This window comes from Fusarium falciforme, chromosome 8, assembly GCF_026873545.1.
Source record: "Fusarium falciforme chromosome 8, complete sequence".
Classification (NCBI taxonomy): domain Eukaryota; kingdom Fungi; phylum Ascomycota; class Sordariomycetes; order Hypocreales; family Nectriaceae; genus Fusarium; species Fusarium falciforme.
In genome coordinates this window covers 748,051-771,747 of record NC_070551.1, presented here as the reverse complement: position 1 = coordinate 771,747, position 23,697 = coordinate 748,051, and the positions used below count along the sequence as shown (strand labels likewise).

The following is a 23,697-nucleotide window of genomic DNA, read 5'->3' as shown; positions in this document are numbered from 1 at the left end:
AAAGGTTTCAGGTCAAATTGAAAAAGAAGGTTGGTGCCAGAAGATCGTCAAGACGTGTTTGCCCCTTTGGCCAGACGCAAGGGCAACTTCGAATCCCACCGACCTCAATGGTTGGGGTCAGGGATGCCATCTTAACCCACCCTACACTCTCCCGGGCGCAATTCATCCAAATCATTTGAGTTTTTTTACCTTTACTATGGATGCCCACACACTAACTAAAACCCGGCCAGTGCCCTTGTTCATGCGCCGTATGAGTGCTCCTCTACGGCGTAGGTATTTTAGGGGTTTCCCTATGCTTAGTCATCGTCCTCAGGTGACGCGCCGCGTCTCACGAACAGAAGAACGACTCAATCTTCTCCCTCCACATCTCACACATCGACTTTTGAGCTTCAAGGTTCAGCCTCTTCCTTCAAAAGTCGCATACTCTTACGGATCAGTGTATAAACTGGCATAGGTACGTATGTCTATCAAGCATCAATCTGCACCTGGGGTTCCGTCACGGTCATTCATCTGGACTCGTGGCGTCTTATCTGGTCCTTGACTTGAGAACAATCCCCACTCATATGTTCCCATTCATTCGAGAAGTCTTGCACCATTGATTCATTATTGACATTCCTTGTCGCGTCTGAAGCGAATACTAACACTGATATCCGCACAGTGGCACCATCTCAATACTCAGCCGTCTTTACACCTCCAGGATGAACCCTCATCAGATAGTCGAACGGCCAAGGCATGTCCGGCTACCGATAGAAATTCTTGTCATGATCATTGAGCTCCCTATTCAAAAAGATTCCAAGGCCATCTTGCGAGCCTCTGACCCCATCACGAAGTGGCTTTTGGCGTTTACCAGAGTTTGCAAGGCGACATATCCCACGGCATCAAAGCTTCTTTGGCGATATTGTCTTTGCATAGACTCAAAGCAAAGAGCTCTAGATTTCATGCGGTTCCTGGCAAATCCGCTCTACTACCCTAGCAGGGAACCCTGGAAAGTGCGTGATGAAGCCAGGCTATTCCTCGCCCCATTTCCTCAAAAAATTGAATCCCGGGATTCCAACGAAGAGACTGAGCCTGAAGTGCCAAGCGCCCCCGTCGAGGAGGCAGAGCCTCAGGCGACCGAGCCTCAAGAGCCGCCCATTCACAGATCCAACCCGAGCAGACCCATGAATCCCGCCGATTCGGATGATAGCTCGGAGATCAGTGATAGCTCAGACGACTCCTCTGTCCGCTCCTTCATCTTTCGGTATCCACCATCACCTCTCAACGACCTTGAGACAGCTCGAACTGCACATGGGATTCTCGCCACCCTGGCGCCGATACTAAAGACATTAATCATCGACATGCCGCTACGATCTCTCCATCCTCCTGCTGACGAAAAAGGCATCCGCAGAATTCTAAGACGAGGGTTCGAAGCCTTGGTTAACTTAGAGGAATTTGTCAGCGTCCATGATGACCTTTTCCTCGACGCCACATTGGATCCTGAAATGGAAGAAAACGTCTGGTCCACGTGCTGGCCAAAGTTGCGCCGTCTTTGTCTCTTCGGCCAGGAGGTTGATGAGAAACTTTGGGCCACCATGGCTCATCATCGTCACTTGGAAACTGTCGTCCTTTCAGGGCCAACTCCGCATTACTACCAGGCGCCTGTATGGGACATAAAGGGACTCTGGTTCGAGAACTTACCCGGAAAACGAAGATACCCACGGAAGCTTTCCTTGGTCTTAGTTAATTGCATTGGTAAAGAGGCTGATTTGAGAAGGTTTGCTGCTTCATGGAAGAAGCTTGACCCCAAAAACCGACTAAATATTCGGAATTTCACGCTTCAAGCACCCCTTGTCAAGGCCTACGACGGGGCTATCGAGACATGGCCTCTTCTTGCAGCAGACCTTTGTCAGTACTGGATCGCGGAAAAGGCGCTCGATGGCGGACTGTGGGATGTCGTTCGGAAGAAACACGAAGCATGGCTGAGGGATCCTGGCCCTCTCAAGCCACGTGCTCAATATTATTAGGGTTGCTTAAACTTGGAGACCTGTCGAGAAACAAGGCTTATCTTTATCCCTTGGCAGTCTGTCCCTCATCATGATGCGTGGTTATTTTGGGGGCATTTCGCATGATTTATTCCATTCGAGGAATAGAGACGAGCTCACTTGGCATGGGCTGTGCCGGTGTACATATGCCGTCAGCAAGTAGCTGCGTAACCGAGTGAGATCCTTGACATTGTGGTCAGCTTGGCAACTGAGCTGAGACCAAGGCTGTGATTTGAGAAGACTGAGTCGATAAACCCTAATTGTAGTCTCTGACTGGTCACGAGTTAGACCACTGCAGTGTCGATATATGCTGTTGCTGAGAGTCGTTGCGATCCATAAGTGGCATGGAGATGTTTCTCCCCACAACCGTGAAGTGCCATCGGAACTCTCGGATGCGTGCTCACATACCCTTGCTTCGTGAATCTAACCCAACCTATCAGAATACCTGCCTCTGCATTATCTGCACCGATCACGCCAAAGTCCCGTCATGTTTGTAGATGTATCTGTGGAGACACTCAAACCTCAGCCCCTTGTTCGCCCCCTCTCGCCGTTCCATTCCACGATCAGGTTACAATGTTTCGGTGGCGCAAGATATACTCAGATTTGGCTACTGTCTTGGCATGTCATCTCGACTTTTAGGCGAGGCACCGATACGAGGGTTCTTTGTGGTTCAAATCGGGTCTGGTCTCACGTAATACCGCTTCCTTGCTCCACAGCCCAGCCTCTGATAAACATCAGGGTTTTTCACGTTGGACAAGGAACTGGTTTTGCGAGGGATGAGGGATACACGTGGTGGCGGAGCTGTTGAGTGGAAAAACTGGTGCCTCGGTGGAGATTCTTCTGTTGGTAGGATCCATGTTTTAAAGGAAGCGGGTTCACTGTGCGTAATAAATCTTTATTTGTTGTCGGCTTTGGCGCTTGGATTGCGTTCCTGCTGTCAGCGGTGGTTCGTTCGTTCGTTCGTTCACAATGCGGTCTCTGCTCGCGGTGATACTGCCTCTAGGATGGCCGCTCCTGGTGGCATCCTCCTCGCCTGAACCGTGTGCACTCGTTACCGAGATATCCGAAGAGAGTGGGAGTTCCATCGTTAAAGTCCCCGCTCAATTGGCCCACGAATGTCTTCTGTCCATACCCTTTCGCTCAGATCTTGCCAGCGAGTTTATTCAGGAGATCACCAAACACATCCAATGGCACTCCACGGTCGACGCCCTCAAGGATCCCCCGGCTACGTATACTTCATCGGCTACCGACATTCTGGGTGGTCTGGAGAAGATTGGTCGGACGAACTATGCGAGCCATTACGAGTTTGATGTTGCCATTTCCAACCTCCTCAGCAGCGCCAACGATGGTCACCTAGCGATATTCCCTTGCACGCTTTCAATATTCGACTTTTGTCTGGAAGGCGCGGGGTTAGTATCTGTCTCAACGGACGGTATCCAAGCACCTGAAGTGTACACTCTTTCGGACTCTATGCTTCTCAATAGCACCGTCGTTCAGGTCTCTCCTGTCGTGTCGATCAATGGCAAGCAAGTCAACGCGTACCTCGAGGAGATTGCAAGTCCCATGAAAAGTCGAGATCCTGATGCTCGGTATAATCGAGTCTTTTACTCTCTCCCCAGCCTAGCAACAGGCAACAACTCACCAACCGGAGCCTTTATCGACAGGGACGGCGTGTATCCCGGCACCGACGTCACCACGATCGAGTTCCGGAACGGGTCAAGTATTACACTAAATACTCTTGCAATTCTCAAAAAGTCATATTTTTCTGCAAGGGATGGCAGTGATGTTTTTGATGATTGCTGCCTCAACAAGCAGCAATATCCATCTTTGAAGCACAGATCCGCGAATGCTGGCGAGTTAAAGCCCTACATACAACCTCCGAAGCAGTCGGGGCCTTCTGGATATCCTGAACCTCTGGTCCGTGATCCTTACAGTCAGATCAACGGCTACGCCCTGGATGACGATACGACAGTGATGCTCATCACCACTTTCACAACCGCTGGGGGTGGCCTGCCTGGCAACCAAACGCGGGTGTTTGCCGAGGCCGCAAGCGAGATCGTCTCAAATGCTTTGGCCAAAGGACACACCAAACTCATCATCGATGTATCTGGAAATTCAGGCGGGCAGATAGACAGAGCTTTTGACCTATTTAAACTTTTCTTTCCATCGAAGCAACCTTATTCGGCCACCCGATTTCGACGACACGAGGCATCTGAGGGCATAGTGAAGATATTTGGGGCCATCAGCAAGGACGCTGCTCAGATGAATGCCCCCTTGGCCTACGCTGGACAAGTCACACCAGACCAAGAGGTCGGGTTCGAATCTGTGGAAGAGTTTCTCGGTGACGACATAGAGCTGGGAGGCAATGTTAGTTCGCTTTACGCCAACTACAACTATACGTCCAATTCGATCAAAGCCATTCCGATACGAGGATATGGAGGTCAACCCATCAACATGACGCAGCCTTTCAAAGCAGAGAATATCATCATCATTGGCGACGGTGTTTGTGCCTCGACTTGCACCACCTTTGTCAACTTGATGACGAATGTTGGCGGTGTCCGCACCGTGTCCTTCGGTGGACGTCCAAACGGGAAGCCGATGCAACTCATGGGAGGTGTTCGTGGCGCAGAGTCCCAGTCTTTTTCAGGTCTCGCCCAATGGACGAGCAAAGTGTTGGAGTTGCTAGGCCAGTCGGTGAGGCCTGATGGGAGCACTAATTTCTTATCAAAGGAGGAGATCAAAAGATTGAAAGAGGTGCTCCCGCAAGATCCTGGTCAATTCCCCATCTCTATCAATGGAGGAAACGTCAACTTCCGCAACGCATACCAGGAGGGGGAAGACGACTTACCCCTCCAGTTTCAATACCAGGCTAGTGATTGCCGCCTCTACTACACCGTGGAAAACGTCTACCGCCCGCATACGATCTGGAAGGCAGCCAAGGAGGCTATCTGGGGAGCTGGGACTTGCGTCGTAGGGTCTACAGGCGGTGTTGGTTCTCTTGAGTACAAGAGTAAGGGAAACGAGACGGGGGTTTACAAGAGCGAGGAGACGGGCGGAGGGGTAGAGAACAAAACAGAGGAGGATGAAGGCATAACAAATGCAGCGACCGGCGTCAAGACTGACTGGGCTGGACTGATGCTTCCAGTTGCCATCATGGCAGTACTTCAATAATAATGTTTAAGGTGGCAGCGACTGGACGTATCATAATGATGTGTTCATACAGTGACTGTATCCATCATAAATGTATTCAAACCTATTCAGTTTTCGCTACCCAAAACTCCATTGTAATTCCCTTTCAACAAGAACTGCCAGTACTCGACGGAGTAGAACCACAGCTGTCAGATAGATTCAAGGAAGACAGCTCTGCTGCCAACTGCGGTATCCCCCAAGGGAGGTTCTCCCACGACACCATATTTTGCTTTCTGGCAATGATCATGGTCTCGTATATACCTGCAACCTCTTGGCTATCCCAGATTCCTTCTCTCCGACGAACGGCGCGTAGCAGGGATATCGCTCTAAACTGTGTATCGACATCCTCGCAATACGTGCACACGAGGGAGAGGAGCGGTATCAAGTAGCCGTTGAAAGCAAATACAGGAGTCGGTCTTCGGTTTTCAATTTCAACCAGCACCTCTGCCCGCTTCAGGATCTTTTCACCGTCATCCTTCGGAATCACCTGCTCGATCGTCTCGAATTTGACCAGCGCCTGCCAGACGGCTTGGTGCATGTCAAGAGACGCAAAGGCGCTCTTCTCCTCTGGTGATGGCTCTGCGTACCTCTCTTCACGCTTGGTGAGTTCGTAGCGGGCATCCCATACCGCAAATGCCCGTCTTGAAGCATTGAGGGCGGCCTTTCCCGCCTGGTAATCAAACTCCCATCCCGTGATGCCCATACATGAGGTCTCTAGAGGCCTGATTGGTTGGGGGCCTGCCACAAATTCGATATAAGTCTTGTCGTAGAACTCATCGACGCGCTCCAAGTAGAAGGCTGCTTCGACGAGGTCGGAAAAGGGTGTCTTGGGGTCACCCATGTGGCCGGCGCGAAAAGGTAGGACAAGATCGTGAAATGTGTCGCTTCCCACATAGATGGCGACATTCTGTCCTAGCCGATAGAACATCTCGGTGACGAGGTCGAACAAGCTATATTCGGCCTCTTTCCCATTCGTGGGCTGAAACAGGGATGATGGAACATTCCCAAATTTCATCTCGGCACGGAAAGAGTTGAGTAACTGGCACCCAGCCTTGAGGTGTCGTATCGACTCTGTGTAGCGCCCGTGTAGACTCTCAATGCAGATAAAGATGACACAGCAGATGAGCGTAGTCTGGAGGTTCATCTCAGAGTTGTCCTCCATGAGTGGCTTCATGTGTAGTATGGCCTGGTTGTACTTCTGAATAGAGGCATACTCAAACTCGGTCGCCAATGACGACGATGTGGCGTCTCCCTGATAGCCAGCCACAAACCGACGATGTGCTCCGCCAAGAGCGCAGAGTGCGTGCTTGACTGGTTCAACGGTGTGGGCGAGTGGTAGCACAAAGTTGCGCCAAAACAGGGACCCGGAGAGCACGTCGAAATCCATAATGGTACACTCCCGGGCGTGGTAGAAGAGGGCGGCGTCGGATGGGGAGCCGAGATTCTCGATCGACAGGGCAGGTCTCAGTGCCGAGAGGGCCCGGCAGTCTGGGAGCTTGGGCTTGGACTGGTACTGCACCAGCTTCAACGGCTTCTTTGCCTTGACGACGGGGGCTTTTGGATCTTCGTAGCCGTCGCATTTCTGTCTATCTTTCTGACATCTCTGGCATACTGGCTTCTGTTCGTCACACTTCAAATGCCGGATTCTATAGAGCGGGATCAGTACACAGGGATGTACCACGGGGAGTTTATCTGCACAACTAACTTGCTGCCAGGGGGTGTTAGCATACATGGCCATTAACACACTACAGACCAAATGATGACGACATACCAAGTCTTACAGCCAGTCCTCACTCGCGGCGCCTTTGCCCTTGTCCACTTCTTGCGTGGTGGTTGCTGAGGCTCAAGCGGAGCCATCTTGGACGAAACTACGAGCGGCCCAATCAAGGCTAGAGAAGAGGTGCACCTGTCGCGTGGCCAGACTTGCAGCGGCCATAAAGAATATTCGGGAAATTCACACGATACCCTTGGCGGCGCTGCCTCGATGGTTAAATGGTTTGGGGGCGCCATGGACATGATCCCGGAGACATAGCGGGTCTGCCGAGTGTGAGCGACGCCATTGGCTGGACCGTAAAGAATACGAATACTTTGCCGTTTCCGGTAAGGATCCAGCTGAGTGACAGTGCTTGGCTTCAGCCCTGTGACAGGGACGTTTGTCTTTGGCGTGGCTGTGTGGTCTGGACCTTTCCACGAACGGGTCTCTTGTCTCGGCCAGTTTAAATAATGAAAACATCCCCTTTTTGATCGGCGTACGTGGGAGACGACGTAATCAAGATCGAGCTGAAACCATAAATGCAGCTCCGTCATTTGAAGAACATGGCTATCTCGGAATGCCAAGAGGCTTGGCTCTAGGCAGCTTTCTTCAAGGCAAGGCTTTCTCTCAGCTAATAACTCAGACTTCGACTGACCTCCTATTCAGATATTGGATCCCTGAGTCCTTTTGCCTCACCGTCTGAGTCGTTTGACATGCATCGTCCGTGCAACATGGACCAACACCAACACGAGAGCAACCCTAAAGAGGCCGCCAAGCCTCCGAGATTCAATCATGACTTTGGAGGAAATAAGCGCTATTCAGTTTGAACTGTTGATCGGGGAGATTCTCATACCGTAATTGGCTCTTGTTGAATGTTTCGTTACATTTGCAGGGCGCAAAATATTGTCTCGATTGACATGACATGTGAACTAGGTCACGTGGGTGCCGAGATCCGGGTTTAGCCGCCCTTGGAGCCCCTCTTCTTTTTGACAACTCATGACTCTACCACTGAGAACCTGCAGACGGAGGATTTCCAGGCAGACAAGTAGATGGGCTTGGCGGAATTATCCGAGACACCAACTGTCGAGTGCGCTCCGCTTGTCCCTTGGTCCGAGTTACCGCCATGACTGCAAGAAACATCCGTTTCGACTCTCTTTGTCCTAACCGACAAGTAGCAACTCAAGGTGAGTCTACCAAAACCACAGTTGTCAATACAAACTCTCACTTGACTAAACAGACTGTCCTCTTTGTATTAAACGACGGATCAAGTGCGATCGAAGCCTACCGACATGTGTCAAGTGCGCCAGCCGAGACCTGGACTGTCCTGGTTATCATCCTGTTCCGCTCAGATGGAACCAAGGGGTGGCAAGCAGAGGCAAGTTTGCCGGAAAGTCAACTCCAGTTCTAGATAAAGACAACAGAAAGTCAACGAAGCACAAACTCTCAAAACGAAGAACTGTAGAGGCCGAGGTCTCTTGTAACAGTCCTCAACCTCAACACACTCCATCCTCATTACCAGAAACAACCCTTGATTTACAAACATCCACAGACGTCCCCCATCCATCTCAAGACCTTGATCTCGTTCATAGCATCTCATCAGTCACACTTTCCAACAGTCTCCTAAACCACTTCTCCACCAGAGTCATCCCTCGGCTGACCTGGATCGACCTCCCCGGCAGTCCATGGCGGAAGACGATTCTACCTCTAGCCCAGAACTCGACTTGCCTCCGCCTCGCGATCAGCAGTTTAGCAGCTGCTCACATACATACGACGTCGACCGAGACTACCGATCAGACGGCCCGGCTCCTCCAGATGCAGACATGGCTCAGGGATGAAAGTCTTCGGGTCTTGAATCAAAAGATGCGACTTGAGTTACAGCCAGCCCACGGAACAGTCCAGGCACAAACCAGCCAGTCTTTTGTCGAGATTCTCACGGCAATGCTGGTTCTATGCTACACAGAGGCGTTTATCCCCGGATCAAGGGACTGGAAACTGCATCTGCGTGCCTGTCGAACGCTCATCAACTTCGGCAACTTACGGAGCCGCAGAACAACACCAAGCGCCATCGAGAGCTTCATACTCAAAGAAGTAGCCGATCTCGACACATTATGCAATATTTCCGTCTTTACCAACGACTCGACATCATTATCCGAACCCTTCGGCGATACCAGAATATGGTCCTTTACGGGTGTGATAAACGACATTACAACTGTCGAGAGACAACGTCACCATGCTCGACGAAAAGGTCAACAGCTGTCAGACATCAACATGGAAGAATGGCGCCAAAGGGCTCAGAATGCTTATACTGAAGTGTCTGCTAGAGCCAACACACTCTCTGAGGACCAGGATATGCGACAGTGCTTCCAGGCTGTTGTCACGGCACACTACCACGCCACCATCATCTACAGCTACCAAGCCTTTGCTCCCGCCGAAAAAGTCCAAGAACTTGTCAAATCCACTATCGACATCCTCCTCCGCGAAATGCAATCCGTCCTAGCAGGACATGTACATACCTTCTCCCACGATCTGTTTCTTCCATGCTTCATCGCTGGCACCGAGTGTCGTGGAGACAAGCTGAGGCAGTCCATTATTGAGAAACTGTTTCTTGACTCTCTGTCTGTGACGGGACTCTGGTGCAACCATACCGCTCTTCAGTTTCTCACGACTCTGTGGGGGAGCTCTGAGTATGAAATGGGTATGAACTGGATACAATATGCTCGAGAGAATGAGGAACGGATTGGCACCTTCATTGCCTTTTGAGCCACCTCTTTATTTCATTTACTGTCTCCGAGCGATGTTCAGCATGTCAGGAGTACATTAGCGGCGACCGACTCGACTTCATGTACAGAGTTCAACATCACCAAGAGATGCCCAACCCTATATGCTCGCTGCGGTTTGGCCATGTGTGTCCAATACATTCTTTTCAGCGACTGGGATTATTTCAACTGTGAGACAAACCTCATCGATCCGAGGCCAAGTTCGGCTGCTTCCACTTTGCCTCCCAGCCCCGAAAGAATGGACTCTCGGGCAACGTTTGGTGCTGCCAGTCCTTTTCCATGATTCCATTCTCAATCTGATACCTCTCATACTCGGCTAAAGCGGGCTTGAGTATATGTTCAACATGCCACACACTCTTATACCGTATCAAGTTCTCCTTGCTATCACTGATGACCTTGAGGCTCAACGAGGGAACGTACGGCTCATCCTTCAAGCTCGTCACTGGGGTGAAGAAGGCTTTGAAGTTGAAGACTATGGCACCTGACAGCGGGAGTCGGCGCAACGTCTGCCAATCGACGCGAAAGTATAGATCCTCAAGCCGAAGAGACGGATCTTGGGAATCCCGGATACTCAGGCCAGGGTCTTCGGGAGGCATGTACAGATGTTGGCCAACCTCGAATCCCCATGCTCCTCTCTGAATGGGCTTTGACACCGGCATCTTGGTGAAAAATCTGGAAATGTCAGATCAGATGGGGTGTTCCCACTTGGTCGCATTTACGAAAGTACTCACCGATCCATACTAAGCTGCATCTTCTCCCTATAATCTGGGACAGGTTCATGGATCTCAGGTAGACCCAAGCCGAGTTTCGTTCCCAGACTCCATCCAGTTGATGCGCAGATGACGCCAGCGCGGAAGTGGTATCGCCCAGTCTGAGGGTCTCGAAGCATAATGGCAAAGTCTTCAGGGACGTTTTCCAACAAAACGTGCAGGGGATCAACCGTTGAAAGGTCGACTTTGGTGCCCAGAATGTCGTTGACAAAGGTTTTACCCTCTAGCCGAAAGTAATGGGGATACCGGGCGCAAAGGAATTGTATCACCATCTCCATGAGCTCCTTACAAGCCAACTGTGATCCAGGCAATGCATTAAGAATATCCTTTCCGTTCTTGGCGAAGAGATTCTTTCGTTCCTGGATATATCGATGGTACGTGTTGTCAAGCTCAATCCAGTAATCTGTCTCCATCTTCTGGAAGGCTACCATCAAGGTCAGCATGTATATTCCGGTCAAAGAGGGATGCCTACACATAGTTTGGTGGTACGGCCATCTCAGCGGCCTGTAAGGTCTAGGTTGGGCAGTATTGATGTCAAAATCCACCACTGGCTTTGGCAACGGAACCTCTGACAAGGCCGCGTAGTCGGGAAAGGTGCCCAACTTGGAGACATCGCCGACGGTGAACCCGCTGTATATAAAGCGCTCGGGGCTTGCAGTTGTGTAGTTTTCGTCCATTCTGAGAACCAGCCTCGACAACTTCGATATGTCGACATTCTGATGGGCGTGAGAAAATCGGGAGTCGAAGCTACTCAGAACCGGGCGCTGCGATGGTGGGAACACATCAGAATAATCTTGCCCGGCTTTGGAGCGTTTTGGACTCGCTGCCAAGCTAAGACCCTTCTCTTCTCTGGCACTTTTGCGTCTTCGAATGAAGTAGACAGCAAAGAGGACAATAGTGACGTAGCAGATTGTTGACAGAACCCCTGAGAAGAGAAAGGGCGGTTGTACAGCAAAAGACATGATGGAAATCCCAGACAGCGACAATCCAAAAGAAGGACAAGGAGAGTCGTTTGCACTCGTTTACCAACAGTTTACCCATGATTTATACCAGCCATCTTAGCTATCTCTTATACCCATTCCAGATTCCGGGTTCCCGGTATCGTTCTCGCAAAGACTGACCCAAGCCACACAGGAACAAAGTTTCTCGCCAGGACTGCTCTTCTCGGATTAGCCCACAGCTAAAGAAAGCTGATAGAGGTGCCTACTTTCTCCCCCCACCTCCCACATCAGTCCTAGCTCGGGCAACGTGGAGTCATCTGATGGCCATCATCTGCACCTCTGTGTGAAGTCATGGCGTTTCGAGGACTGTCGAGCGGAACATGTTGTTTGTCTGTGCAAATCAGAAGCCTGGTATTTTGGGATTTGTTTTCTCGAGATACATCAACATGGTCATTGTTTGTTTGGCCGGTTATCTGCGCTCTTGGCTTTGACCCGGGCCGGTTTAAAGATAGCGTTTGTGGAGACTGATGCAAGCGAGGATCCTCAGGTACTTTGGAGCCTCGTCAACGCAATTGTAACAAGCAGGGGAATGTTGACAGTTACTCATGCTCATAGTCTGTAACTTGAACCAGGAGATGCGAAGAGATGCCAGGCGGCAGAGAATTTTGAGAGTAAGATATCATGTCTACCGTCGAATAATGGCAAGGAATCCCTACCAAGTTCAACATCTAGATAGACGTCGACGCTGTCATATCACGAGCTCACCTACCACAACTCGACAAGACATCTACAATTTGCAATGCACTAATCCGGTTCCAATAATCGGCAATTCATCGTTCAAAATACGTAATATTGTACAACTGTAGACGCATATCAAAGGTCCGGACGAGCCCGTGATGGAGATGATGTTCTTGAGTCAATACGCTATGCCCAAAACAGCAGGCCCCGCGAGAAAACTCCACAGGAGCGGTATCGGTACAAGACAACCTCCAAGTATGAAGAGAGGAGGGTCTGAAGGTGGATGACGGAGTAAGATAAATAAATACCTTGCGCACTCCTAAAAGTAAAAATGAAAAGGCATCCCTTTCAAGTCATCAGAACGAGATTATTTCGTGGTCTCTTGTACACTCCCTCCCTGACATGATACAAGTTCCTATACTCGTGGCGGGCATCTTGCTCGCCATCTGCCTGATCTACGCCAAGGTAACAAAATTCTTTGAAAGACCTCAAGTACAGTATGCTGAGAATTTTTCGATCAAGAGTTGGGTGAGCCGTCGAAAACAAACATTGTCAACTCAAGATCTGCCATGTCCAGACGAAAAGCCAGCAGTCATCGCGCCCCTGGAAAACTTTGACTGGAGGACAAAGAAGCCGCCCCAGTTCAGAGGCTTCAAGCCTAAATACAATATCTCGATGGGTGAGTATCTCATACTGCCTTCCGAGCGCCGGCTGACCATGTGAAAAGGCATCAGACGTGATACTCCCTCTGAGCTACTCTCCATTGACCACGACTACCTGGATCGCGTAAACCAGCGCCGAGAGATTCTCAGGCAGCATGAAGATACAGTCTGTGGATTCTTGCCAGGGGGAGGACAGGCTGTGCTGGAGATTTACGACTACTTTCTTACAGAGTATCTTCCTGTTCGATATCCCACCATGTTCCAGCTCTCCCAGGGTGGAACCGTCTTCAACAATCTCGTCACCAACCGGTCCTTCCCCACGAAGGTCCAGGACGTCCGATCTGCGCTTCTCAATCTCGGTGAAATTGTGGAAGAGGAGCTCTTCTTGCTCATGCCAGACTCTGACAGTTACCGACTCGTTGCTTACGTCTGTTGCTTCCCGTCAAGTTTTGATCCAGCAGAGAAGCTCGGGCTACTCCTGAAGGACATTCACAAGCCTGTTCCGGGATATGAAAAGATTGGGCCGAGTATGGAACGATTCTTTGCAAAGTTGCAAGTTGGCAGCCCGATCAAACGACAGAACGTGAGTATCAAATCACACAGGCGACTCTTTCGGAGACTGACAAAGCAACTTCACAGTGGTCGGTGCAAGCTCACCCCGAGTTGTTTGACTGCGAAGCAAACCACCGAATAAAGAGCTACGACGGTCCGGGTGAACCAAACATAGAAGATGCAAGTTCCCCAACACTCGCTTTCCAAGACACCCCCTGCTAACAGACTTCAGACTTTTCTACGATCAGAGCTGCAAACCCTAACTCGCTTCCCAAACACCCAAGCCATCCTCTTCAGCTTCAAGACCTACTTGTACAAGGTCACCGACGTCAAGGCGCAGGGTCAGGGTCCCGAGTTTGCAGAGGCCATCGAGGGCATCCGGCAGGGCAATGTTCCGGAAATGTGGGATTACAAGGGTGCACCGAGGTGGGGGGAGACCGTGTGCAGGTATTTGCGATCATAATCCACGTGTATATGGATAAGAGCGTAGTCCAAAAGAACCTTTTGTCAACTAGTTGTCCATTGCCTGCTTCTGCTTCCCACCAGGGCCAGCCCCTTGTCTTGCTTTCTAAACAGAAACGCTCTACCAGAGTCGTTACAAGAGCAAATTTTAACGCATAAACTAATCGAACGCTCCCCAGTACTACTCACAGTTCAATATAGAGTATCAAATCACACAATGACGAGAGTACGCCGGTCAAGGCAGGTGAATCCAACCAGATAACGGCCGAACAATGTCGTCTCGACCCCTATCAGGTGAAAGCATATTTCGAGAGCTTCGTAGACTTGACAGATTACTGTGGGTGAATCTTTCATTTTGCAGCATAGATACCATTTACCTAACAATAATAGATCTTAACCCAGAGGAAGTTTCAAACAATGCCTCCAGAAGCAGCGTTGCCTCAGAGACAATAAAGGTTCGGAACGACAACCAGAAATATCTTTGCCTGGCGTTGGATAAACGTGTCTGCATTGTGACAGAGGCATCGCATCCCAACGTCTGTCACATCGTTCCTTGCTCTTCGGCCTACCATCGAGCCCTCATCAAGTCATTAAGACCAATCCTAGCCCAATACCTCGGCCTCTCTCACGGCCATGCCACTCACATGATTCTCGATTCCCTCATTGAACCCAGCTCATCTGACCACGTATGGAATATGATCTGTCTGAGCCCGACGCTGCTTGACTGGTGGGGACGAGGCTGGTCTCCCTCTGTTCTTTTTGTTGCCTTCGGTGCTTGATGGTGTAGCTAAGACGCGCCGCGTACTCGTCCACGGGCACCAAAGAAGCATTTTGGGACAGTATTTTACAAAATCAAGCAGCATCTCGTGGCCCTTCGGTTCGGTTGCATAGTCACTGAGGTAGAGAGCCATAGGCGATCATCAGCGACCATCAAATACTCTACCGGAAGCCCAAGATATTAAGCTACTGTTGGAAAGTGGTGAGTAAGACGCAGAGAAAGCACAACGAGCATTCCGTGATGAGCCAGAGATCGTAGATTATGAGATCGAAGGCGGCGTCCAGCTACCTACATTTAGTTACTCCTTATCAGTATCTCTTCCTAAAGGTATTTAATACTAATCTTAGAAAGAGATTTAAGATAAAATGGAGTTCTCTGGGTCTCTTGTAATTACTTCTCCAATCCTTATGCCAGGCTATGCACTAAAGTGTGCCAATATGAGCTCCTGTCAGCCTCTCGCGTTGCGCCCGACTCACACTGTTCACATTACATGGCCACCCCTACCCTCATTAATCATCATGTCAACCTCCTTCACTCACTCATTTCCCACTAGATACAATACTCGAAAGCGAATGACGATCCGGCGGAACGTAAACCTCCTTCACCTCAGCGCTCTGCCACAGCTGAGGCGAGTAATACACCAAAGGCAGATCCTCATACGCCAGATGCGCATTCGCCGTAACAAACTCTTCAAATGTCGACGCCATCTTTCCACTAGCAAGACAGAGCTGAACCTGCTGTACCCAAAACATGCTCTGTGTAGAGCCCATGCTTGAAGAAAGCTCCAACGCCGTCCGCGCCGCGGCCGTAGAGCTCTTTTCCTCAGATGGCTTGCTCAGTCGTTGGTAGAGGAAGCGTAACAGGCTGGCATGGCTCTCAACAATGAGTTCCTCTTCAGGTATGAGCTTTGCCTCATCAATAAGAACCGCAGCCCAAAAGTCGAGGTCCTCGCGTGGAGGTAGGCCTGAGGGCTTAGTGAAACGACGGCTGACTGCGTTGACCATCTGCGACCGGGCGAGGTCAATCTTTGCCTTGGAAGGCATGCCAAAGACGTTGGGAAGAGCTTTCTTGTCGGGGTTCACAAAGCTCATCCTCGCGGGAATGCCTTGCCATACAGAAGGCGAGTAGTACTGGCGCCACTCGTCTCCAGTAATGTCAAAGAGAGCCTTGAATGCCCCAAAAGTGAGCGTCGTGACCGATCCCTCAAATTGTGTACCCTTTGACGCCTTGGATGGCTCAGTTTCCAAGGATCGTAAATACGCGTGGACAATCTGGATCCAGAAATACGCCTGGGTCTCCGAGTATGGCAACACAGACGAATCAGATGCGCGAAGGCGGATTGTAGACGACTGCAAAGCCTCTAGTGCTTGCTTCACGACTCCTCCGCGTCTGAGCTTAGACGTGAGCGTCTTTTGCACAACCGAGAATGCAAAACGGGGCAGTCTATCCACATCATTCCCAGGACGCTGGGTGTTCGGCTGTTCCTCCTCTACCTTGGCTTGAGTGGGGGTCGGAAGAGGTTGCAGATCCGGGAGATGCCAATTCTCTCGAGCTTCGGGCGTGAACAGCATATCCTTGGAGTAGTACGACCTCCAAAGACCAGAGTTCATAAGCCACGGCGCCGAAAGAGCGATTTCTGCATATTCACCTCTGTCTGGGAACTTGTCTTGTCCATTGTTGGCTTGGTAGTTGACAGCAGCGATCTGAATCTGATGAAGCCAAAAGATAGTCATGGTCCTATTCGCGTTAGAAGTCATTCACGGTCGGGAAAGGTATACGTACTTGTGCGCAGTGTTGCGGAATCGCTCTGGGTTTCCCTGTCTGAGACGATTGAGATGAGCCATAAACTCATCGGCACACTCCAAAAGGCCGAATCCTCTGGCGAAGCAATCATGCAACACGAAGAAGCCGGTTCTTAGATGAGTGTAGTGATCCCACGAGTCCAGACTGCCGTCCATGAATGACGTCCAGAAGCTCTCGGCATCAACAGCGTCCGCATTGGCCTTTTTTACGCGCTCAATGAGTTCAGTGTCGCTGGGACCCTTTTCCAACTCTGCTACTTGAGCCTTTGTGTCTGGTTGAGCCGGCTTCTTGATCTGTTGAATCGTCTGTCTAATCTCCTCCATAGCAGGATAAAGCTGTTCACCAGACGTCGCGCACAAACCAGGATAATCCAAGATCCTGATGTCGTGGTTCCCAAGATAAGGAGCAATCTCTGTCTCAATCTGGGCTCTTATGCCTTTAATGATGGAATCTCTCTCGTTGGGCGGGAGGAGGTCTTGCTTGTTGAAGAGGATAAACATGTGTCGGCAGCCTTGGTCTGCCATCATGGCCAAGCCCATGCGGAGATACTCAAGAGAGAATTCGATCCTGTCGGGATCCAAATCGCCGCAACTCTGAATAAAAATTAGGAAGCGATCTGGCTGCATGTAATGTCGGATGAGAGGTCTGATCTTGTCGCATCCTGCAAGAGTCAGTACGCGATCCAAACCAAGACAGGCAAATCTCACCTCCGACGTCCCAGAGGGTAATTTTCCCGCCATCTGGATACTCGAGTGTCTCCACGTTGAAGCCGATGGTGGGAATTGTCGTGACTATCTCTCCCAGCTTCAGCTTGTAGAGCATGGTGGTCTTTCCAGACGCATCATTGCCGATGATGAGGCCACTGTGCTCAGGGCCTCTACCCAATAGCCAGCGAGCGATACCTAGCACGGTCAGCGTCGTCCACCTTCAACATCAATATGTACCTAACTTACGCATTTTGTCAGAATTGATCAATTGTGAAGAAAGAAGAATCGGCACGGGAAAAGATGAGTTGATATTAAAGTCGCTGCCTTCACAAAGTGGGGAGCTGCTAATGTCTCCAAAGACGTGGCTTCAAGAATCTGCCTTGTCGTCGACTATTCACGCGCCTAAGACGCCAGCCTGTCAGAATGGCTTGCAACTCCTGACACGAGTGTGGCTTTGACATTTTGCTATTGATGCAAGACTGGCTATTTTTGTTTCTTTGTAGATTGGGCAGTAGAGATGTTGCTCTTGACCTCTGTGGCTATCGCAGATTGAGACAACTATTGCAGGCATATCCAACAGCTCGCAAGACATGTCCTACCATTTAGGCATCCTTGTATTTTGGGTATCTCAACTCCATCCGTCTAATCAACAGACCCAGCAAGCGCAACAGCACTAAACCTCAAATCACCACCCTCCCTCTCCAAAAACTTCAACGCCCCCAGACTAAGTCCCTTGCTGCTCAACACATCCTCATCCTCTAGCAGATCTCCCCTTCGGATCGGTCCCTTGCGTCGTCCGTCGAGCTCCCAGAGTCCACCGTCGGATCCCTTGGCGAAGCAGACGTAGTGCAACTCGACGTCGTCCTCGGCCGGGGGAGCGGGCGTGTCGCCTTGGGAGGCGGCTTCTTTGTGGGCTGTTGCGAGGTCGGGGGTTTGTTCGAGGACGCGGGCGCGGCCGTCGGGGCCGAGGGGGATGCTCTTCTTGATGAGCGTGTCGAGCGTGGAACCCTCCTCTGCAGCGCGTTAGACATGCACACCTAGACAACCACATAGGAATAATCTTACCGATAAAGTTTCGTGCATTTCCGTTACTCACAGCGTGCAAGAGCCCCATAAGTCCACACGCATTCCGAATAGTCTGCGGCCACCAAAGCACCGGCTCCGTATCGCCCTTGCCGCGGTACTCGTCCACCAAGCTATCCTCGGCCATGCGGTGGCTCTCGTACGCGGCGCTGACGGGGAACACGAGCAGCAGAGCCAGCGCGGGGCGCGGGATAAAAGCCAGCAGGTCCGGGTCGGTGAGGGAGTAGACGTCGTGCATCCCGAGGGCCGGCGACACGCCGAGCTTGTGGATGAGCGTCGTCATGAGCTGGGGGTTCGCCTCGAGGGGGATAAAGGCCGGGCGGGCGTCGGAGGGGTTGGGGTCTGTTGTGGAAGACATGGTGGGCGGTTTGCGTATCCGTATGTGAAGCTATAGCGAGCTGTTGATGGAGGATGAAGCTTGAATGTGCTGAGTGTGAAGCTGAAACTTGGTACTCTTGGCCCCCGCCAAAAACGCGGGGCATTCTTGTTTGCCATGACGTCGCCCACCGACTGCCTGCAGCGAGTGGCTCAGGGCTTGAGCGGGGGATCATCAAGATAAAACACGCCTCATTGTTTATATCTGCACTTTTAAGGCGTTGCATTTTGCGAGCATTAACACCGGTTGTATCATAAGTGACGGTGTTATTGGAAAGGGTAGCATTGCATGGGGCAGTATTCTTCTTGGCATCTTTCGATTCTGCGAAGCTGTAGGGTAACCGTTCCAACCTGTTCAACACCATTATTCATCTCCAACAACAACAAACTCAACCTCATTTCCTCCCCTTTTAGCTTCTCCAATCACATCTCTCCAACCATCTTTCTCGACTCACACTTGTCACCCAAAGTTTCGCTAGTCCCTTTGATCTACAGCTGCCATGTCTAGCCTCAACCGCTCAGTTATCCACTAGTCCACAAACGGTTTCTTCCTGATGGCCTCGGGGTCTTGCACAAAACCCGCAACACCGGTTCCGCGGGCTGCACGTGCCTGGACGCGATCTCATCTCATCTTCTTTTCTTTAACGGGGGGTCGCAATCTGGCCCCGACGCTTTCAGCCTTCCGGACGACCGCCGACGTTAATCATTGGGAGGGTACCTCCACCCATGATTAAGATCGCTATTCACGATGTGACGTGCAAATATTTTTTTGCTATCTATCCAATACTGTGGTGCACTCCTCGTGTTAAGAGTATCACGGTACTACACAGCACAAACAAAAAAACACAAACACGCCCGGCTGCCGGCATCAAGGGCAAAACAATGGACGGGCCGTTCCCGCAAGTTGATGACCAGCCTAGCTAGCTAGCTTTCGCGTAACGAGGTAACCATGGAGGAATCCGCCCTGGTTGGGACGGTAGCAGGCGATATTACCACCTTGCAAGCCAGGTTAGAATGACTCGGGTAGCTGCTTGTCGATTCCTCAATGTCTCAGAGACGAGTCTTTCTCGCTAATGGTGCTCACATCTGCCACACTGACACACAGACGTAAATACCCTCCTGACAGACTTCAAGATGGCAAACCCACACAAATCACAGACACAGAACTCCTACCGTTCGTCCCAGGAGAGTGGCACGGATCCCCCCCCAATTTGGTATCAAGGTTGGATCCGCGCTAGACGGGAGAATCCCCATCACCATGTCCTCCACGTGGACTCGAGACATGACTCGCTGGGGGTTCCAATACACCCCCTCGCTCGCCAAAGTGGGAGAAGTGTCAGGTAGCACGGCGCACGCGCACGTACCGGCGAACCAAGACCCCGGAGGCCGAGACCCGTTCGTGCTCGTTCGTCCCTGAGCGGAGCAGCGGTTTGAGCTCATGGGCTTCTAGCGAGCAGTTTGATGGCGTTAGACGTTTGAGGGGATGGATGGATCCAGACAACTGACGGCTTTCCATAGATCAGCACCTGCAAGGCATACTCTGGCGTCCTTTCAGGTCAAACTAGTCTCGTCCAAGCAAATCCCGCCGTCATCTCTGCTTCGTGGCACTTGAATAGTCCGGTCCTGTCTGAGCCCCTGGTCCCTGCGTCAGCTTTTTCGTTCTTGGTTCCCTTTCAAGGGGCGGGTCTAGAGTTCAGGGGTACCACCCTCTTGGCTGCAAGTCAAACGCCCCCTGTCAGTTGTCGACTTTACTCGTTGGGCTGGAGAAAGAGGGGAAAAGCGGTGGGTGGATAGATTGTCCTGAGACACAACTCGGCTGCCATGTCTCATTGAGGAATCTACCACCACAGTGTCGAATGGCATTTGCATGCATTTCATAGCCCATTCACAGGCTGCCACGGGCCAGGCTGTCAATTGTAAATCAAGTGGGCTTGGCCGCTAGAGAGGGGGGGAGAAAGCCCGCTACTGCACCTCATCCTTGAACGATTGAACATCGGGTCCTTTCTCCCTATTTCCTAGCGGGTACCTGTCCATCTCATGCCATGGAGGTTTTGGGTCCCCCATCTCTTGTCGGTCCGCACGGATCTTTTCTGGCTCGCGTCATGATTACCGCCGGGCTGGCCAGAGACAGACGCACACCTCTCCTGTCACTGACTCTCCCTTTTTTGGCTTTGTCTTTCCAAGAGAACGTCGAGAATATGCATGTATCCGCTTCCGTGGATCAAGATCTCCAGCTAATAGACTGACCCTACCTACCGAGCCCAAGCCATCTCTTTTTTTTTCCTTTTTCCTTTTCTTCTTCTAAGGCCCTGTTCCCCAATCAGCGCGTGGGCTGTCGAAACAGTTCGCCCCAGGTTTCTTCTACTCTTCCCTCCCTTGCTTTTACAAAAAGAACGGTCCAACACCCGTTTTTCCCTTTCGTAGCCTTTCATTCCATCATTTTTACTCTTCCCCGTGAGCGCCAGAATGCTCGCGGCGGGTCCCCTGAGGCCTCTCCTTTAAACTGCTGCTGCTTCTCTCTCTGCAACCAGCAGACAAAATCTCATCTTGTCGAACGACATCATGGGCTTCTTTAGCTTCTTGACGCGCAAGACTTCCTCCGACAAGAATCAGAACCAGATCAAGGGCCAATCCTACAAATCGACAGTCGCATCAGTACCTCCCATCCAAGGTGAGCTCCTCGTTCAAAGGATCACGGCGCCACTCTCACACCGGCCCCATGCAGGAACTTATCCGGTCGCTGGAAATGGACCCAACGTGCTGGACCAGCTGCAGCAGGCGGCAAGGAAGCGCAGCCAGGCTCAACTCTCTGTAATCGATCACGATATCGACCTTGATCCTGCCGCGCCTCCCCCAATGGTCCCGCGCTTCCGCAGCTTCTCCCCAGGACGTCCAACAACAGCCCCAAACCAAGCTCACGCCAACAGCCTATCCTCGCGTCCGAGGTCCGTCGCCCGCAGCATCCGTAGCACAAACTCAGCCTGGAGCGTCCCCGAAAAGACACGCGCCGCCGTGCGCACAGTAGAGAGGCCGCCTCCTGTCCCTTCAATCCCCTCTCACCACCGCCGCGAGAGCTCCGTCGACTCGTTCCAGGACGGCAGCCGGTTCGTCGACGTTCTAGACGCCCAGGGCGAGATCAGGCCGTCAAACTTTCGCTCGCGCGTCGCAGCCACCGGCGCCCGCGAGTACGGGGAAGACGTTGCCGAGCGCAACATTGGCGAGAACGGTCTGAACCTTAACAGCCCTGCCGTCAAGGCCTTTTACCGTCTCTCCGGTAGCGGGAGGTTGACGCTGCAGACCTCGGACAGTGGTGGACTGTCTGTTCACGATTATGATGGCTTTGACGACGATGACGACGATTGCGCTCCGCCGCCTGGCATTCCTCATCTTGATCTAGGGACGATTCGAGAATCTTCAAGGCCGACGAGTTCATCAACAGCATGGAGGTCATTTTCAGGCTCAATTGGCGGAGAGATGCTAAGATCCAGCAAATCGCAACGACGCCTAGACAAGCGCCCCGAGACATCGTCCCAAACAGCAGCGTCTTTAAAGAACCGGAGGAGATCATTCAACGCATTCGCCTCTGCACCTGAACCGCAAAGGTCTAAACCGCGACCTCTCAGCTTGCATCCTTCACTATCAAATTTTAATTATTCGGCGCCTCTGTCACCGCCGCCGACGATGCCCAAGTCTCGTCCAAAGACGAGTGAAGGCCGGAGTCGACAGCGAAGTATTGGGATGGTCGAGATTGAGAGTCTGGTTGATGAAGCTTTTGATGCACCAGCACCGTGTCCGAGTATGTCGTTTCCACCAAATTATAGGAGAAAACTAACACGAAATAGCCATCCCTGTGCGATTCAAACAGGCAGAGCATCCTTCATATTCCCGCCCCGATTCACATCTTTCACGCCAAGATCTCATTCCCCCTCGTCATGATCCACCAATTCCTCGCCATGATCCTCTTGTTCCTCGTCATGATTCTTCTCACATCCGCCCCGACACGTATCACGGCTCATCAACTCTTTCTCTCTACCCCCGCAGCGACATTTCTCAACCCTCACGACCTTCCAGCTCTTCGTCCATGGATAAACCACCCCGCAATCGCTCCATTGGCGGCGCCTCACTTCTCCGACACCAACGCCTCGACAACATCACCGAACACATTCCTGTTCGGACGTCATCTCTAACCCTCCAGTCCCAGCCATGCATCACACCGACCACCATGTCGTCCGGTTACTCCAGCAATCCTTTCCCGAGGTCTATGGGCCAGCACACACCAAGCACTTCCATCGACGCATCTGTTCCTCCGTCAATCAAGATTAACCACGAGCGCGAACAAAGCGGCGGAATGACTAGCCTTGGAAACCAGAACAGCTACTACAACGCCGCCGAGGACGACTTTTCCGCCGATACTCTTGTACCCTCACGTCGGGAACTGGAGCAGGATCTAAGCCATCCCATCAACGCAGGCGTAGAAGCTGAGTACTACATCTCGGATGCCAGCGAGGACTCTGTCGACTCTTTCGTCGCCTGGAAAGAGAAGCGACGCGGAGAGGAAGGTCTATTGTACAAGGAAGACTACGGCATCGCAGGAGGTGGTCTCCCCGGCTTATTCGAACCTCTTCCGATCCCCAAGGCCCCAGCAGAGCCACCAGCGCCCATCAAGCCACCAAAGACGCCAAAGAGCCCAAAACGCCCAACAACAAGAGGCACCACAAAGAGCAACAAGTCGACGCCGCGAAAGACACGACACCAACAACATCTCCGCCGCAGCCGCACAAGCACATTCTCCCCACCGCGCCGCGAGCCCCGCAACGGCTCATCCTCAGACGACGAAGGCTCCGACTCGTTCTGGGAGCGCGCGCGCGACATGCCCCACGGGCCGAGCTTTGTCTCTCTAGCCGACCTCGGCATCGACCTGCGGCACCTGGGTCTCGACCAATACGGTCTCACCGAGGAGGACGACGCCAAGGTTGACATTCACACGGCAGTCAAGCTACGAAAGGAGATGCGCCGACGCAAGATGGAGACTCAGAGTCGACGACATACAAGGAGTTATGCTGACGAGGCGGATGTAGAGGATTAA

General features: G+C 51.7%; 9 protein-coding genes across 9 annotated transcripts; 5 read left to right on the top strand and 4 right to left on the bottom strand.

The window, feature by feature from the left end:
- Positions 1-938: 938 nt before the first annotated feature.
- On the top strand, positions 939-2,003 carry NCS54_01007600 (Hypothetical protein; the record flags this gene model as incomplete). The annotated part of the gene is made up of 1 exon (XM_053155397.1): positions 939-2,003. The coding sequence occupies one exon, from the start codon at positions 939-941 to the stop codon at positions 2,001-2,003; it is 1,065 nt and encodes a 354-aa protein (XP_053011372.1).
- A 987-nt stretch (positions 2,004-2,990) lies between these two features.
- On the top strand, positions 2,991-5,192 carry NCS54_01007500 (TSPc domain-containing protein; the record flags this gene model as incomplete). Its single annotated transcript, XM_053155396.1, has 1 exon — positions 2,991-5,192. The coding sequence occupies one exon, from the start codon at positions 2,991-2,993 to the stop codon at positions 5,190-5,192; it is 2,202 nt and encodes a 733-aa protein (XP_053011371.1).
- Positions 5,193-5,316: 124 nt separating this feature from the next.
- Positions 5,317-7,067, bottom strand: NCS54_01007400 (Hypothetical protein; the record flags this gene model as incomplete). The annotated part of the gene is made up of 3 exons (XM_053155395.1): positions 5,317-6,856; positions 6,916-6,918; positions 6,982-7,067. 3 exons carry the CDS (start codon positions 7,065-7,067, stop codon positions 5,317-5,319), a joined length of 1,629 nt encoding a protein of 542 aa, XP_053011370.1.
- A 1,019-nt stretch (positions 7,068-8,086) lies between these two features.
- Positions 8,087-9,723, top strand: NCS54_01007300 (Zn(2)-C6 fungal-type domain-containing protein; the record flags this gene model as incomplete). The annotated part of the gene is made up of 2 exons (XM_053155394.1): positions 8,087-8,147; positions 8,201-9,723. The coding sequence occupies 2 exons, from the start codon at positions 8,087-8,089 to the stop codon at positions 9,721-9,723; spliced, it is 1,584 nt and encodes a 527-aa protein (XP_053011369.1).
- A 199-nt stretch (positions 9,724-9,922) lies between these two features.
- On the bottom strand, positions 9,923-11,472 carry NCS54_01007200 (Hypothetical protein; the record flags this gene model as incomplete). The annotated part of the gene is made up of 3 exons (XM_053155393.1): positions 9,923-10,412; positions 10,472-10,934; positions 10,983-11,472. 3 exons carry the CDS (start codon positions 11,470-11,472, stop codon positions 9,923-9,925), a joined length of 1,443 nt encoding a protein of 480 aa, XP_053011368.1.
- Positions 11,473-12,591: 1,119 nt separating this feature from the next.
- On the top strand, positions 12,592-13,866 carry NCS54_01007100 (Hypothetical protein; the record flags this gene model as incomplete). The annotated part of the gene is made up of 4 exons (XM_053155392.1): positions 12,592-12,868; positions 12,917-13,434; positions 13,491-13,583; positions 13,636-13,866. 4 exons carry the CDS (start codon positions 12,592-12,594, stop codon positions 13,864-13,866), a joined length of 1,119 nt encoding a protein of 372 aa, XP_053011367.1.
- A 1,316-nt stretch (positions 13,867-15,182) lies between these two features.
- NCS54_01007000 (Hypothetical protein) lies at positions 15,183-17,403 on the bottom strand (the record flags this gene model as incomplete). The annotated part of the gene is made up of 4 exons (XM_053155391.1): positions 15,183-16,380; positions 16,426-17,107; positions 17,154-17,348; positions 17,400-17,403. 4 exons carry the CDS (start codon positions 17,401-17,403, stop codon positions 15,183-15,185), a joined length of 2,079 nt encoding a protein of 692 aa, XP_053011366.1.
- A 392-nt stretch (positions 17,404-17,795) lies between these two features.
- Positions 17,796-18,594, bottom strand: NCS54_01006900 (Ubiquitin carboxyl-terminal hydrolase; the record flags this gene model as incomplete). Its single annotated transcript, XM_053155390.1, has 2 exons — positions 17,796-18,166; positions 18,219-18,594. The coding sequence occupies 2 exons, from the start codon at positions 18,592-18,594 to the stop codon at positions 17,796-17,798; spliced, it is 747 nt and encodes a 248-aa protein (XP_053011365.1).
- A 2,579-nt stretch (positions 18,595-21,173) lies between these two features.
- Positions 21,174-23,697, top strand: NCS54_01006800 (Hypothetical protein; the record flags this gene model as incomplete). The annotated part of the gene is made up of 3 exons (XM_053155389.1): positions 21,174-21,282; positions 21,337-22,407; positions 22,454-23,697. 3 exons carry the CDS (start codon positions 21,174-21,176, stop codon positions 23,695-23,697), a joined length of 2,424 nt encoding a protein of 807 aa, XP_053011364.1.